At 41.5% G+C, this 17,035-nt stretch overlaps 1 protein-coding gene across 1 annotated transcript in view; it reads right to left on the bottom strand.

Moving 5' to 3' along the window:
- Positions 1-290: 290 nt before the first annotated feature.
- The window catches only part of LOC126188866 (nuclear cap-binding protein subunit 3-like), a 92,207-nt gene continuing 75,462 nt past the window's right edge, over positions 291-17,035 (bottom strand). The window contains exon 8 of the mRNA XM_049930518.1: positions 291-874. Within this exon, the coding sequence (XP_049786475.1) occupies positions 560-874 (315 nt within the window). The 3' untranslated portion in view covers positions 291-559. The remainder of the gene's footprint in view (positions 875-17,035) is intronic.

Here is a 17,035-nt window from a genome sequence, read left to right as displayed (position 1 = left end):
GGATGAAGAGTCTGGGTAATTTGCACATCATGAGCTACACTGCCTCAATACATTTACAAAATTTCTAACTGTATTACTTACCTTAACCATGTTAAACATTAAACATATTTTTATACGTTTTAATAAGTAATTACTACAAATTTCTGAATGTTTATATTGTCAATAATTGTATAAAATATTGAGAAACAAACTTTTGTTGGCCTTGGAAGCATTAGATGGGCAACCTGCAACTAGGGCAGTGATTTTTGCCCCAGGTTAACCATTTATTAAGATACATAATGCACAGAAAATTAATAATAAAAACAATTTTATTACTCACATCTACCACACAAATTTTTATGAGCACCATTCAGGCTTACCACTCATCCATTTAAAAATTAACAAAATAATCTGTATGCCATTTCAAGGGAAGTACTGTATGAGGGAGCAAACTGAAAATTGAGACACACAAATGTATTTAACACTAAAAATCAGTCTGACTTTTTCAACTTATCTGATTTTAATAGCATATGAGTGAATATTATTTCTGTCAAAACAGAAAAAGTATAGTATACAACAGTTACATTCGATCACTTTCTAGAAATTTATAGTATTCATCATTGTCTATTTCTATTCGCAGTGGTGACTTCTGCCTTGCCTTTAGTTTAAGTGTCTTTTTTAAATTAAGCTTTGAGCGGAGATCACTTGTAGTGATAATATCGGGTGTAACTGCACGACGTGCTTTTACAAGTCGGCGACGCAGATCTTGTGATCGGCTGTGGTCACTTGGTGATGGAGATCGTGTGCGCGGTCGCCTGGTGAGCTGCTGAGATATGGCGCGACGCCTCTCCAATCGTATTTGTTCCTCATCAGCATACATCCGCATTCTTGGAACCTGAAAAACAGTGCATGATGAGGTCTCTGTTTGAAACAAAACCCAATTTCTCTTCATTTTTGACTGACTCTCTCTCTCTCTCTCTCTCTCTCTCTCTCTCTCTCTCTCTCTGTGTGTGTGTGTGTGTGTGTGTGTGTGTGTGTGTGTGTGTGTTCCTGGACACCAGACAATACAATGACACAGAATGGGCACCCAAATGTTTTAAGATTGTGTAGATTCACACGCATAGAGGGAAAAAGCTGTAGGAACCCTGTTTGAAGTGTGGACTATATAAACATCCAATATCTTTTCAAGGGATTTTGTTGAAAACGTGGCACAAACACATGCATCCACTGTTCTTTGAAATACTGTGCACTGTTACGAGAAATTCTGGGTTGTACATAAATGCAGTACAATGACATTTCCAGCCACATATTTGCATGTGATGACTACTTTTAGAGCATAAGCATCCCATCTGGTAACAATTTTGGCTGACAAATGATGGAACATGAATATAAATATAGACTGAAACTTCCTGGCAGATTAACACTGTGTGCCCGACCGAGACTCAAACTCGGTACCTTTGCCTTTCGCGGGCAAGTGCTCTACCATCTGAGCTACCGAAGCACGACTCACGCCCGGTACTCACATCTTTACTTCTGCCAGTATCTCGTCTCCTACCTTCCAAACTTTACAGAAGCTCTCCTGTGAACCTTGCAGAATTAGCACTCCTGAAAGAAAGGATACAGCGAAGACATGGCTTAGCCACAGCCTGGGGGATGTTTCCAGAATGAGATTTTCACTCTGTAGCGGAGTGTGCGCTGATGTGAAACTTCCTGGCAGATTGAAACTGCGTGCCCGACCGAGACTCGAACTCGGGACCTTTGCCTTTCGCGGGCAAGTGCTCTACCATCTGAGCTACTGAAGCACGACTCACACCCGGTACTCACAGCTTTACTTCTGCCAGTATCTCGTCTCCTACCTTCCAAACTTTACAGAAGCTCTCCTGCGAGCCTTGCAGAACTAGCACTCCTGAAAGAAAGGATACAGCGGAGACATGGCTTAGCCACAGCCTGGGGGATGTTTCCAGAATGAGATTTTCACTCTGTAGCAGAGTGTGCGCTGATATGAAACTTCCTGGCAGATTGAAACTGTGTGCCCGACCAAGACTCGAACTCGGGACCTTTACCTTTCGCGGGCAAGTGCTCTACCATCTGAGCTACCGAAGCACGACTCACGTCCGGTACTCACAGCTTTACTTCTGCCAGTATCTCCAAGGTTCACAGGAGAGCTTCTGTAAAGTTTGGAAGGTAGGAGCCGAGATACTGACAGAAGTAAAGCTGTGAGCACCGGGCGTGAGTCGTGCTTCGGTAGCTCAGATGGTAGAGCACTTGCCCGCGAAAGGCAAAGGTCCCGAGTTCGAGTCTCAGTCCGGCACACAGTTTTAATCTGCCAGGAAGTTTCATATCAGCGCACACTCTGCTGCAGAGTGAAAATCTCATTCTGGATAAATATAGACTGTTTAAAAAATACTGAAAACAATAGAATGGTATTGACTATTAAGGTACCTTTGGGCTGTGACTCACAAAGAAATGGACAATACAACACACCAAATTGTTTCCAGAGGATTTCTTTGTTACTTAGAATGCTGGATCTTGGTTGGAAACAAGATTTGTAAAACAGGAGGCACTAAGCCATATGATCCTGTGACAACTACAATAAATCCAATCATTACTATGATACTGTTGGTACACATCATCACGATGTTGCTTATGGGTCTGATAATAAGAAGCACGGTTAAAGCAAAGCTTTATATTTAGTCACGCTGTTCTCACATTTTCAACACTCCTGTACAGACTAAGTAAACCAAATGACCCTGCAGTTATTTTTGAATTATTTTGATTTCCTCTCACGGTGAGACCTCATATGGATGCCGTTCTGACTTAACAGCACTTACCAGAGCACATATATTCAGATAAATATGGAGGTACATTCATTTTAGCATATCTGGCAGAAACTATAGGTATTAATGGTGCATTTTTAAAATTCGTTAAGTCATCGTGTTCTGTAGATACCATCAATAACAACAACCTTCAGAGATGTGGAATGAGTCCAGATATGCATTAACATGAGACAAAGACACCATAGAAACAATCTGTGTACTGAATAAACAATAAACTAACACAACATGGCATTAATGCTGTTCACACTTAGGCAACCTAATTTAATCCACCAAGTTAATAATAAAAAAAAGGGCTACCTTGAGAAAAGCTTATCCCTTTATTATATAGCTGCTTTTTATCACTATTAGTAGATAATATTTAGTTGATTACATTGGTATTTTCAAAGAGAATATTAATACATCTATAAAGTTTGTTATTCTGACCAGTTTTGCCACAACAATCTCTGTGGCTGAAAGTAAAAGAATGTTCAATAGTAAAATGTTATCACTACTATCACCCTACTTTGCATACCATAACTCTTTTAAAAAGAATCCAAAATTTCTGCGGTAGGCCTATTCTGAAATTTGCATACGAAACCATAATCAAAATCACTACACTCAAGACCTTGGGCCACAAACACAGCTGAACTGCTCTAAGCAGTTTCATAATGGCAATCAAAGTACATCGGGTGTCCCTACAATGGAATGTTTTCTTCACAGATCTTGAAGCTTACTGGACCTAAATATATTTCCCCTCACTTTGGATGAAAAGTGCAAAAATCTGATTACTAGACAATAGCATATAAACTAGTAGGTGCAAGACATTCTTTGATTGGATATCCAAACTGAAACATCAATCAGAGGACAGGTCATTTAAACTGCAACAAAATAAAATGTTGATATGGAAGACTAATGGCATTGGTGCGACCTTTGCAGTATGAGCAAAAGGTCTTGGTTTAAGACAGATTCAAGATGACAAATTGAGACCACCTCTCAATTGGATTTTTTTTTTTTTTTTTTTCTGAAATGGTACTATAATGTAATGAACCTCAAACCCAAAGTAACATCTCGTGCATTATTGGTGCTATTGTGAAACCTGATTAAGTATATTTAATATGAGTATATGAAAATTGGAATCTCTTCTTTCGGACATGTCTGGAAGAACAGATGCCATTGGTGATCTTAAGCTCTCTAAGAATGAAATTACAATGAAATCCAGACCATTAGCTGCTTCCAGGCATTGATAAATATCAACGGGGACAGTTGAGTAATGAGCATAGTGGGCAGGGGCACTACAAATGTAGTGTGTGGAAACTAAGCTGGAATTGTGAGTCCATGGGGAGTGTGCCAGAGGTAAGTCCCTGCAGTCGCACTATCTTCTGTGTCCTTGATGGCTCAGTCGGATAGAGCGTATGCCATTTAAGCAGGAGATCCCGCATTCGAGACCCAGTTGTGACACACAGAATTTCAACTGTCCCTATTGATATTTATCAACGTCTGAGAGCAGCTAATGGTCTGGATTTCATTCTAATTTCAAGTACATTTAAGGTGGTGGTTCGGTTTGATGCAAATCATTTGAGAAAACCTAGCTGTGGAGAGGGGGTGGCGGAAGTCGGGGTTGTGGGGAGAGGGGGAGGGGGTGGTGGGGAGAGGGGGAGGGGGAGGGGGGAGAGGGAATGAGAGGGGGAGGGGGGAGAGGGAATGAGAGGGGGAGGGGGGAGAGGGAATGAGAGGGGGAGGGGGGGACAGAATGGCTAGAACACCTAAAAGATTGAGTGAGCTAGAGGAGATACCACATATAAAGACACACAGGAAATATTCAGAGGCTTCTGTTAAATCTTGGCGATGATGTTACTATGCCTAACGACAACTGTGCTGAAATAACAGCAAACCATTAGACAAGGTAGCTCTCTGGGATGGTACAACTAAGGGCTGAAGGGCATAAAAGACATAACCACAATTGCAAAATTCACTGTTTCTTTGTGCTTACACTGCAAGCAACTCTTATTGACACACAAGTCTTTTTTTTTTTTTTTTAAAAAAAAAAGGACATTAAGGTTAACCTACTGTCACTAGACTTGAAAAGTGCTTGCATCAGAGCACAAATATCCGAAAGAATGTCACAGCAACTAAAAGCATGAAAGGAACTAAACAACATGTTCTGACATACTTTCAATTTTCTGAATGTCTTGGTACTCAAATGAATAAAAGGCTTAAGGGTATAGAAAATTTATTCAACAATCAAACAAACAATGGAAAATCCAAGATGGAACGCAACAATATTTGAAAAGTATAGTTACTACTCACCATATAGCAGAGATGGTGAGTCACAGATTGGCACAACAAAAAGTTTGTCAGAAAGTGAGCTTTTGGCCAACAAGGCTTTCTTCAAAATTTGATAAGATACACTCGCTCTCTCTCTCTCTCTCTCTCTCTCTCTCTGTCACACACACACACACACACACACACACACACACACACAACCACAGCCTCTGGCAGCTGAGCCAAAAGCTCACTTTCCGACAGTCTTTTTGTTATGTCTATCTGCGACTCGCCATCTCCACAATATTATTCACCAACCAGCTAGATTCTACTTTGGACTAGACTTCCGCACAAACTATAGAAGAGAAACTTCACTAGTGTCAATTTTAATGACACTACAACTGCATATGACATAGTAAACCACATATTAATTAACACAATATGCAACACATTTTTATCAAAAATTTAATTTATAGGCACCTTCACAAAAAATAAATTTTTAGACCTTCTCATTGGAAACTGTACTACATTAACAATAAAAAAATTGCAGCTGGTAGGTGTTTTTTCCTCAGATGAGAAAATAACTGCTGGTTGAAGAAGATGAGATGGAAATAAGTAACCAATCACGAAAAGCCATGGAGAATCCAATAATGCTACCTCCAATATTTGCAACTGAAGTGTGTAGCACGGATGAAACAACTTACTTGAACATCTTAGAAAACGAAAAACGTAACTTAAATGTTGATCTATCTAAAGTGGGGGGTGCACTCAGCCTCGTGATGCCAATTAAGGAGCTACTTGACTGAACAGTAGCGGCTCCGGTCACAGACAACCATCATAACGACCAGGAGAGCGGTGTGCTGACCACATGCCCCTCCTATCTTTTAGAAAAGAAAACTACAGCATCTGAACTGATTGTTGATGTGTCTACCACGATTCATAAATAATAGCCAATTTAATTGAAAAAATTTTTTGGCAATAGAAAATTTGTTTGACCTATGAAAAATCTTGAGCCAACTGGCGAGATATTTTGTCATTACTGAGGTCTTAAACACTTTGAAAATTTGTGCAGGGAATGACTATCAGCAAGGGCCATTTAGGAAAGAGGATGTACACATCTCATCAGTTTTGTGGTACCATGCCAATTATCAAATGCTTTTTGACACACACACACACACACACACACACACACACACACACACACAGTTGCATTCTCAATGTTGAAGCTTTTGTATAAAGAACGATGTAATTTTCAGACAGTGACTAGACAGTTTTAGCTTGGTACTGAACTACAGTGAGCGGCCTTTAAAGTGTGGTACCATTTAATTGTTTAAATGTTAAACGTTTTAATGTTAAAATGGAAAGAACTAAATCTGGTTCGGGTATAAACTGAAATTCTGTTGGCTTATTTAGTGTATAATAAATAATGTAAAATGGGATGAACAGAAAAAAATCACATGAAAAGAAAGGAAACTTCTATAAAAGTTCTATGTTATCATGTCAGAAGACAAATAGGAGTACCATTCGAAGACTTGTTTGTCTAAGTTTTTAGTGAACCAATCTAACAAGGTAATTATGTATTTCAATGTGGGCAACACTGTCAGTTGATGTTTTGTTCACTTTATGGCAAATACAGGATGTGGTGCTGAACTTTCCTTACTCTAAACTTTATTTGTAAGTAATCTGGGAGTGGGGCTGAAGGTGAGGCCTTTGGATAGGACAGAGGTTTCGGATTGGGAGAGAGGTTTGGAGGAAAGGTTAGCTCTCTCCCAATCCGAAACCTCTGTCCTGTCCAAAGGCCTCACCTTCAGCCCCACTCCCAGATTCAACCAAACAGCCCTTGTCAAAGATTTACTGTCCTACACTCGTACTCTCTGCTGGAAGTATCACTTTGCCACTTAGAAAAATGATCCTAATCCTACCCCTAATGATCCAACTCCCCAAGACACTATCCAAATTGAACCCTGCCTGGAACAGTTCCGTCCTCCATCACAGCGGGACCCACCTCCTCTTCCTCAAAATCACCCTCTCCAAACCTTCCAGGAATTTCTGACTTCCAGCCTTGCCTCTCAATCCTTCTTAAAAAACCTTAATCCTACTCCCAACACCACCACTGCTGAAGCCCAGGCTATCCGTGATCTGAAGACATTCCAGCGGACAAGGGTTCCACGACCGTGGTACTTGATCGTCGGGAGTGTGTGGCTGAGGGACTGCGTCAGCTTTCAGACAACACCACATACAAAGTTTGCCAAGGTAATCCCATTCCTGATGTCCAGGCGGAGCTTCAAGGAATCCTCAGAACCTTAGGCCCCCTACAAAACCTTTCACCTGACTCCACCAACCTCCTGACCCCACCGACACCCCGCACCCCTACCTTCTTCCTAAAATTCACAAACCCAATCATCCCGGCCGCCCCATTGTAGCTGGTTACCAAGCCCCCACAGAATGTATCTCTGCCTACGTAGATCAACACCTTCAATCCATTACATGCAGTCTCTCATCCTTCATCAAAGACACCAACCACTTTCTCGAACGCCTGGAATCCTTACTCAATCCGTTACCCCCAGAAACCATCCTTGTAACCATTGATGCCAGTTCCTTATACACAAATATCCCGCACGTCAAGGGCCTCACTGCGATGGAGCACTTCCTTTCACGCCGATCACCTGCCACCCTACCTTAAACCTCTTTCCTCATTACCTTAGCCAGCTTCATCCTGACCCACAACTTCTTCACTTTTGAAGACCAGACATACCAACAATTAAGGGGAACAGCCATGGGTACCAGGATGGCCCCTTCGTACGCCAACCTATTCATGGGTCGCTTAGAGGAAGCCTTCTTGGTTACCCAGGCCTGCCAACCCAAAGTTTGGTACACATTTATTGATGACATCTTCATGATCTGGACTCACAGTGAAGAAGAACTCCAGAATTTCCTCTCCAACCTCAACTCCTTTGGTTCCATCAGATTCACCTGGTCCTACTCCAAATCCCATGCCACTTTCCTTGATGTTGACCTCCACCTGTCCAATGGCCAGCTTCACACGTCCGTCCACATCAAACCCACCAACAAGCAACAGTACCTCCATTACGACAGCTGCCACCCATTCCACATCAAACGGTCCCTTCCCTACAGCCTAGGTCTTCGTGGCAAACGAATCTGCTCCAGTCCGGAATCCCTGAAGCATTACACCAACAACCTGACAACAGCTTTCGCATCCCGCAACTACCCTCCCGACCTGGTACAGAAGCAAATAACCAGAGCCACTTCCTCATCCTCTCAAACCCAGAACCTCCCACAGAAGAACCACAAAAGTGCCCCACTTGTGACAGGATACTTTCCGGGACTGGATCAGATTCTGAATGTGGCTCTCCAGCAGGGATACGACTTCCTCAAATCCTGCCCTGAAATGAGATCCATCCTTCATGAAATCCTCCCCACTCCACCAAGAGTGTCTTTCCGCCGTCCACCTAACCTTCGTAACCTCTTAGTTCATCCCTATGAAATCCCCAAACCACCTTCCCTACCCTCTGGCTCCTACCCTTGTAACTGCCCCCGGTGTAAAACCTGTCCCATGCACCCTCCTACCACCACCGACTCCAGTCCTGTAACCCGGAAGGTGTACACGATCAAAGGCAGAGCCACGTGTGAAAGCACCCATGTGATCTACCAACTAGCCTGCCTACACTGTGATGCATTCTATGTGGGAATGACCAGCAACAAACTGTCCATTCGCATGAATGGACACAGGCAGACAGTGTTTGTTGGTAATGAGGATCACCCTGTGGCTAAACATGCCTTGGTGCACGGCCAGCACATCTTGGCGCAGTGTTACACCGTCTGGGTTATCTGGATACTTCCCACTAACACCAACCTATCCGAACTCCGGAGATGGGAACTTGCTCTTCAATATATCCTCTCTTCCCGTTATCCACCAGGCCTCGATCTCCGCTAATTTCAAGTTGCCGCCACTCATACCTCACCTGTCATTCAACAACATCTTTGCCTCTGCACTTCTGCCTCGACTGACATCTCTGCCCAAACTCTTTGTCTTTAAATATGTCTGCTTGTGTCTGTATATGTGTGGATGGATGTGTGTGTGTGTGCGAGTGTATACCCGTCCCTTTTTCCCCCTAAGGTAAGTCTTTCCGCTCCCGGGACTGGAATGACTCCTTACCCTCTCCCTTAAAACCCACATCCTTTCGTCTTTCCCTCTCCTTCCCTCTTTCCTGATGAGGCAACAGTTTGTTGCGAAAGCTTGAATTTTGTGTGTATGTTTGTGTTCGTTTGTGTGTCTGTCGACCTGCCAGCACTTTCATTTGGTAAGTCACATCATCTTTGTTTTTATATATATTTTTCCTACGTGGAATGTTTCCCTCTATTATAACTATAAACGTGATTTGAATCAGATAATTTTTGAGCTGGATACAAGACAGAGCAGGTTTGCCAGAGAAGTACCCAAAGCAAGACAGCAGAGAGATCAGAATTTTGCCTGGATGAGACTAACAGTAACAGAAGTAGATAGCATTAATCAAAGCGAATAACAAGTCATCACATACGTTAAGCAGGTTGGAGATTGTGGGGATGGCAAAACTGCCAAGACTCAAGAGTTAGGTCTTAGAAAAGTTACAATCGAAAAATTGTCACAATCACAGGCGTGAGTTTGCCAGCAGTGGTTGGTTCAGTGTTGTTATCCTGGGTTTGAGGAACACAGAAATATTTAATAAAAGTCTTCTATTGAGGGCAGGAAGCTGGAAGAACCACTGTCTCGTGTTAATCTGCCAGTGGTGAGCAGGAGTTTAGAGAGAAAGACAGCTAGTGCAGACAAAACATATTTTAGACAAGATTAAATATGAAATAAAGAAGGGAGGTATACACAAATTTCCAATATTTGAATCAAATGGTGATGTCCATCCCACTGTCTTCCTAAGATGATCTCCGAATGCAATATCAGAAGAAGAGGGAGATGCCTCGCAATGGGGCATGACGAAGTTAAAGAGGGTTTCATGTAAGTTGAACAAGTTTCACAAGGATTTAAATCATAATATTAGTCAAAATGAGCACAAAGAAACTTGCACTTTAAACTTTTTAGCTTGAAGTTTAGACGTGGCAAACTGGAAACTTTTCATCTGTTATGTCTTCTACTCCTACCAATAACCAACTTTTTCCGATTTTTCATTCTATTTTTGATATAATTGCACATGAATTATGAAATATGTACGTAAAGACTTCAAACTGTTATTTAGGAAAAGATGTATTTAAATTTGTTATCCAGTGAGATATATGCTGATTTCAGTGATGCAATTTGTTTTACTTGGAAAACATACTGAGGTAATTGGCAGAATCTGAATATTGTTAACATTCATTTGAAAGCAGTCATTCCACTCATTCTGAGAACATATTCTGAATTATAGAAACTAATTAACTCACGAGATAACTGACATTGAAAGTTTACACATTACGAATTTTCCATTGAGAATTTTACCCTTACACTACTAGATTCTAACTTTGACACTGTACTTTTGTTGCTATACTTTTTTTCTGAACCAGATACACTCCTCAACACTTAATTAAGCTAAGAATTTAGATTCTGAGTAATTTATCATAATGTAAAGTTATTTTCAAGATGGATGCCACACTCGCAGGTAGGGTATTCACAACCCAGAAGTGTAAGATAATTCTGTACCATTTTATAATTTACAACACATGAACCAAAAAATTATTCAAGTTCAATGGCAAAATAATGAAATCTAGCCCAGATGATTTTCAAAACGGTATGTTGTTTCTGTATTAACAAATATCTGTACGCAAGTCATTAAATAGCTCACCCCACCCTAAAAATTCCCATCCCTTGCATGCTATCAACTGCATAAGAACTATGTCGAAAAAGTCTGTGGGGTTCAGTTGACATGCAAGCATATCTGTGAAAGTCTGGGATCACACGGCTACCACTTAACAGCTTTGTTTCACTCACTTGTAAAAGACTGTGATTGTCAAGTGACCGTGTAACATTTACATATCTTCTGAAGTCAGATGGAATAGTAAACACACAATACCTAAATGTGAATGTTTCATGAAACCTTCTTACTGGATATTTCAATTATGTTGCTGACCTTTTACACAACAATAATGGGTGCACTGTGTTTGTTATGGTTTATTGTCCCTGTGTCAAATTTTTATTGTGATGTCCAAAATATAATGTGTTGCTGTGTTAAAGCCTTTTAGAAGGGGAACTGCAATTCTTTTTACCTGTATATATTGTATATCGTACAACTGCAATTGGCCATCTAGATTTTCCAAGTGTGAATAAAGTGGGAAGGAACAACTTACTACTGTGTAGCGTGAATCACTTGGCACTATCCTGTCTAAAGTCAATTTTCAGGATGTAATTTTAAAAACATCACGACTGAGACTCTAAGACATGTTGAACTGAATGTGAAACAGGTAGGGGAGCTTCTCAAAGCCGCAGAGAGAAATGCTGGGTGGTCACCAACATTTTGTAGACTATCACTTGGATGAAGCTAAGTACTTAGATGAACCAATTAATAAATCTCATTTAACAGAAATAATCACCATTTGTTTACCTAATAGAGTGAGGAAGACAATGGCTGGGGGAACGGTTGGACAGTATTAGGCAGTTACTATACTTTCTAGATGAGCTAGAAGATAAAGGGTTGAAACAGAAAGAACAATTTTGTGGATCTTAGTACAGAAGAAAACCATAACGAAAACAGAAGTAATTCTAATGGAAGAAAAACGATTGATGTACAAACAGGCAGAATTATACACTCCTGGAAATGGAAAAAAGAACACATTGACACCGGTGTGTCAGACCCACCATACTTGCTCCGGACACTGCGAGAGGGCTGTACAAGCAATGATCACACGCACGGCACAGCGGACACACCAGGAACCGCGGTGTTGGCCGTCGAATGGCGCTAGCTGCGCAGCATTTGTGCACCACCGCCGTCAGTGTCAGCCAGTTTGCCGTGGCATACGGAGCTCCATCGCAGTCTTTAACACTGGTAGCATGCCGCGACAGCGTGGACGTGAACCATATGTGCAGTTGACGGACTTTGAGCGAGGGCGTATAGTGGGCATGCGGGAGGCCGGGTGGACGTACCGCCGAATTGCTCAACACGTGGGGCGTGAGGTCTCCACAGTACATCGATGTTGTCGCCAGTGGTCGGCGGAAGGTGCACGTGCCCGTCGACCTGGGACCGGACCGCAGCGACGCACGGATGCACGCCAAGACCGTAGGATCCTACGCAGTGCCGTAGGGGACCGCACCGCCACTTCCCAGCAAATTAGGGACACTGTTGCTCCTGGGGTATCGGCGAGGACCATTCGCAACCGTCTCCATGAAGCTGGGCTACGGTCCCGCACACCGTTAGGCCGTCTTCCGCTCACGCCCCAACATCGTGCAGCCCGCCTCCAGTGGTGTCGCGACAGGCGTGAATGGAGGGACGAATGGAGACGTGTCGTCTTCAGCGATGAGAGTCGCTTCTGCCTTGGTGCCAATGATGGTCGTATGCGTGTTTGGCGCCGTGCAGGTGAGCGCCACAATCAGGCCTGCATACGACTGAGGCACACAGGGCCAACACCCGGCATCATGGTGTGGGGAGCGATCTCCTACACTGGCCGTACACCACTGGTGATCGTCGAGGGGACACTGAATAGTGCACGGTACATCCAAACCGTCATCGAACCCATCGTTCTACCATTCCTAGACCGGCAAGGGAACTTGCTGTTCCAACAGGACAATGCACGTCCGCATGTATCCCGTGCCACCCAACGTGCTCTAGAAGGTGTAAGTCAACTACCCTGGCCAGCAAGATCTCCGGATCTGTCCCCCATTGAGCATGTTTGGGACTGGATGAAGCATCGTCTCACGCGGTCTGCACGTCCAGCACGAACGCTGGTCCAACTGAGGCGCCAGGTGGAAATGGCATGGCAAGCCGTTCCACAGGACTACATCCAGCATCTCCACGATCGTCTCCATGGGAGAATAGCAGCCTGCATTGCTGCGAAAGGTGGATATACACTGTACTAGTGCCGACATTGTGCATGCTCTGTTGCCTGTGTCTATGTGCCTGTGGTTCTGTCAGTGTGAGCATGTGATGTATCTGACCCCAGGAATGTGTCAATAAAGTTTCCCCTTCCTGGGACAATGAATTCATGGTGTTCTTATTTCAATTTCCAGGAGTGTAGTTACGAAACAATAGTGCAATGCAAATAGTAGAAACTAAGTAAGAGTAAAGACTACAAAATCAGTTGCACCAAACAAGAACTTCAAGTGTCAACCAGTCGTATAAAACAGCTTTAATAGTATTCCAAGAGAACCCACTGTTCAAAGAAGAGGTGTTGGAAGTGGTGTAAAACGAAGCCCCCACAATAAATAATTTGTGTGCGACACAAACTGCCATGGGGAAAAGAACAGATACAGTTGTGATCACTGGAAGTTGAGCTAGTATGATATCCAAAGGATTTTGGGAAGGAAATTAGGAAAGTGTAGGTGCCCTTCACTCCCAGTAACAGATTCTAAAAGAAGGAAGGTTGATGAGGAAATTTTACTTAGCTTTGACAGGGATGAAACGCACTTCCAGCAATCCATTATAGTCACAGCAGATATGAATCTGAGGATCTGACTCTTTGGTACCTGGTGGAATAGTACTTGACCTTCAGAGAGAAGTACTAGATGCTAACAGCAATGTTAAAGTTAAGAGCATCACATTAATAATGCTAAAGGTCAAGACAATAAGGAAACTAGCCTGCATATTGCCAGTACTCTCAGAAAAAATAAGGAAATTCTTTTCACTGTTTAATGGGTGTTATATAATAGTATGGTTTTTCTTTCTGAAAATACAGGCTTTCTGTATAATAATAATAATAGTAATACATGCTTTCTGTGCAATTCTAAAGTGGTAATACCAGAAAACTCTGAACTCGGGAAGAATGGAAGACTTCGACAATATACAGAATTTGTAGAAATATATACATTTAGAGCGAAAAGAAAGTAAGATAAAAAAATTTCACTTGCAAACAATGAAATGGTTATTTCAATTTCACATGCAGACTCTGAAAACCACGGTACGGATAAACCAACCACTTCTTTGAATTGTGTGTGCTCAGGGTTGGTAGTAATATAGGAATGAATAACACATGGCAGTACCATCAACATGGTGGTATGTAGTTGGACAACTTACTGGTCGAGAATGGAAAATTAATCATTAATTTAAGAACAGAAGACATGACAAAATTAGCTAAGGAAAGATTTAATGATAAACTGTAAAAGTATTTTCACTGAATTTCTGGGAACCATGTAGGGTAAAGATGAACATATACCGAGGGATTCCGTATTTTCAAGCGAAGGTGGTCAAATAAAAGAATGTGAATGGAATCTCAACAATGACAAACACCTTGTAATAAATACTGGACCAGCCTAGCAACAACCATTCCACAAAAGTTGCAATCAAAATTCTCTCTACACGATTTAACTTATTTCAAGATATTATTTTGTTTTGCTGGTGAGAGATATAACAGTATTTTAGCCGCTTTCACATGTGAATCTACTAAACCTGTCACAGGTGCAAGATGGACAGCAGCCACTCCAGTGAAGATGAGGAACCACCGATGAGTCGCAATCATTTGTCAGTAGCACCATGCGGAGTTACCAATGCCATTTACCGTTCTCTTCAGCTCCCGAACACTGATGAAGACCATATGGACGAATCCGTCAGTGAAGTCAACTTAGCTGAGAACCAAGACACACCTGTCACCCATCAACCTATGAAACAGCAACATGGGGAGGACCATCAATTGCTCAATAAAGCTGATAAATTTCCGTGTGTAGCAACCAATCGGTCTATAAGGGATCCACAACAGGCAGTTTCACCTACATGTCCAAGTGACATCCAGCCTGCAGAAACAGGAATTTGAGTAAAATCAGCAATGCAGAGACTATAAATAAGCTCCCAGTGAACATGTGAGAGTTACATGACAGCAGTTCTTTTTTAGTGTTTATGGAATGCACAGATAAAAACACTGGTATGGTACATCTGATCATGCTCGGCAAAAAACTCACACAGGACAGCAGTAACATACAAAGCCATGCATTTGTAAGGAGTACTGCCATCTTTGGTGTTATGATGTAGTAATATACTTCTTTCTCATTGCTGATTTCTGGAATTTTTGGGGTTAACTATGTTTCCTCTCTGACGGCAGCTTTGTCTTGCTATTAACACCAACAATGCCCAAGCGCTAATGGTCACGTGCATGTACGTGAGCAGGGAATCATTGATGAGAGTCCACAAAACGCAGTCATGTCAAATATAAATTGTTTGAAGAATTCGCAGATTATGACTTGAAGGTATCACGTCGGTTTGTAAGGTACAAATAATTTATGATTTGGTTTATTCCCAGGTGCACAGAATTATTTATGATATTTGAGGGAAAAAAAGTACTGTGGTTGTTGGCCAGTAACTTCCATTGGTGGAACATATTAACATTTAAATAGATACAGCTCACTTCCCAGTAGCAGTGTTAACCTGTTAATATGGAAAGGCAATGTAGCAATGGTTACTTGAGCAAGAATAACTGTTAATAAAAATAGTGTACGAGTTTTGGCGTTGTCTGAGAATGTGTTATGTGCCAAAAGGTTAATAAAACAAAGTAATATTGATTATACTATTATTTATTCTTAATTGAGATTTTCAGATATTAAAGTATAAGAGACGTGTTTGTATTAGGTTACATTGCAATGTTCTTTTAATAACCATGTGTGTTCTCTCTGTAACACTCTCCTACTTGAGTTTGATAGCCACAAAATTAACTCAAGTAAATATGTTAGAGGAGATTTAAAGTTGGCATGCAGTGTATGGACCTTTTGGTGAAGGGAAGGGTTTTGGGACACAACAATGGGAAAGTTACAGACACATATGAAGAGAGTAAATAAGTATATTATTGCCAAGGAAATCACACGCGATAAATGAAAATCTATCGCATTTTGGACTGCAGTGGTTCGGGATGACCAACTCAATGATGCACATGGAATGGTGTAGTTTTCAGCAACACACCACAGCACAGCAACCAACAGTTGCAGAAATAAACGTTAGGTCACAGGAAAGCCAACTGTGCTTAGCTTGAAATTGCAGCTGGAGGCTGCGTTTTGAGTTATTTAGTGTGTAACAATCTGTGTGGAGGAGGTAGTAAGGTTTGCATTTTGTAATTATGACTTTCAAGTATGAAGACACCTTCTCTAAAGGAGCAAATAAAAGTACAATTGTTAATATCATGGGCTGAGAAAAAATATTATTGGCTGAGAAAAGAGGGAGAACATGGTAGTGCAGAATTTGAAAAAAAAAATTCCAGTTCTGAGGACCTTTCAATGGTGCTAACTGTATAAAGTGTGACACACCTGACACTTTTACTTTCTCATTCCCTACATTTGTAAGCCTCACATGCTAAATAAGAAATGAAAAATTCCACTGATTGCAAGAACACGACAGTGTACTTTGCTGCTAGCACTACACATACAGTACACTACCAGTTTTTTTTTTAACCTTGTACGCACAGTTTGAGACGATGTTCCTGGAAGAATACTGGTATGAAAGCATGAAAGATGAGAGTTTAAATTTGTTTTGCAATCTGAAGTATGACGAAATATACTCATAATTTTCAGGAAAGGAAATGGAATGAAACCAGTTAGTGAGTGTCCACATTGTTTGAAGTGTTACGTGGCAAAGTAAAAACATCAGTTATGCATGTGTTCATAAGGATATCGCTTTCAGCAGCCTAATTATTAACTTGTATCCATTATGTTCCTCAATGTTTTCCAGCAACTGCAAATACCACATTTTCTGTCTGTTTTACATTAATACGGAGAAGAAATGAACTTCTATCTATTTCTTAATGCCCCGCAAGATAACACTTGAACCATGATTGCACCACAAATATTCATGTAATACTGCTTACCATTG

Source organism: Schistocerca cancellata, chromosome 1 (genome assembly GCF_023864275.1).
Source record: "Schistocerca cancellata isolate TAMUIC-IGC-003103 chromosome 1, iqSchCanc2.1, whole genome shotgun sequence".
Classification (NCBI taxonomy): domain Eukaryota; kingdom Metazoa; phylum Arthropoda; class Insecta; order Orthoptera; family Acrididae; genus Schistocerca; species Schistocerca cancellata.
The sequence above is the reverse complement of the archived record's forward strand: the minus strand, read 5'-3'. Positions and strand labels throughout refer to the sequence as shown.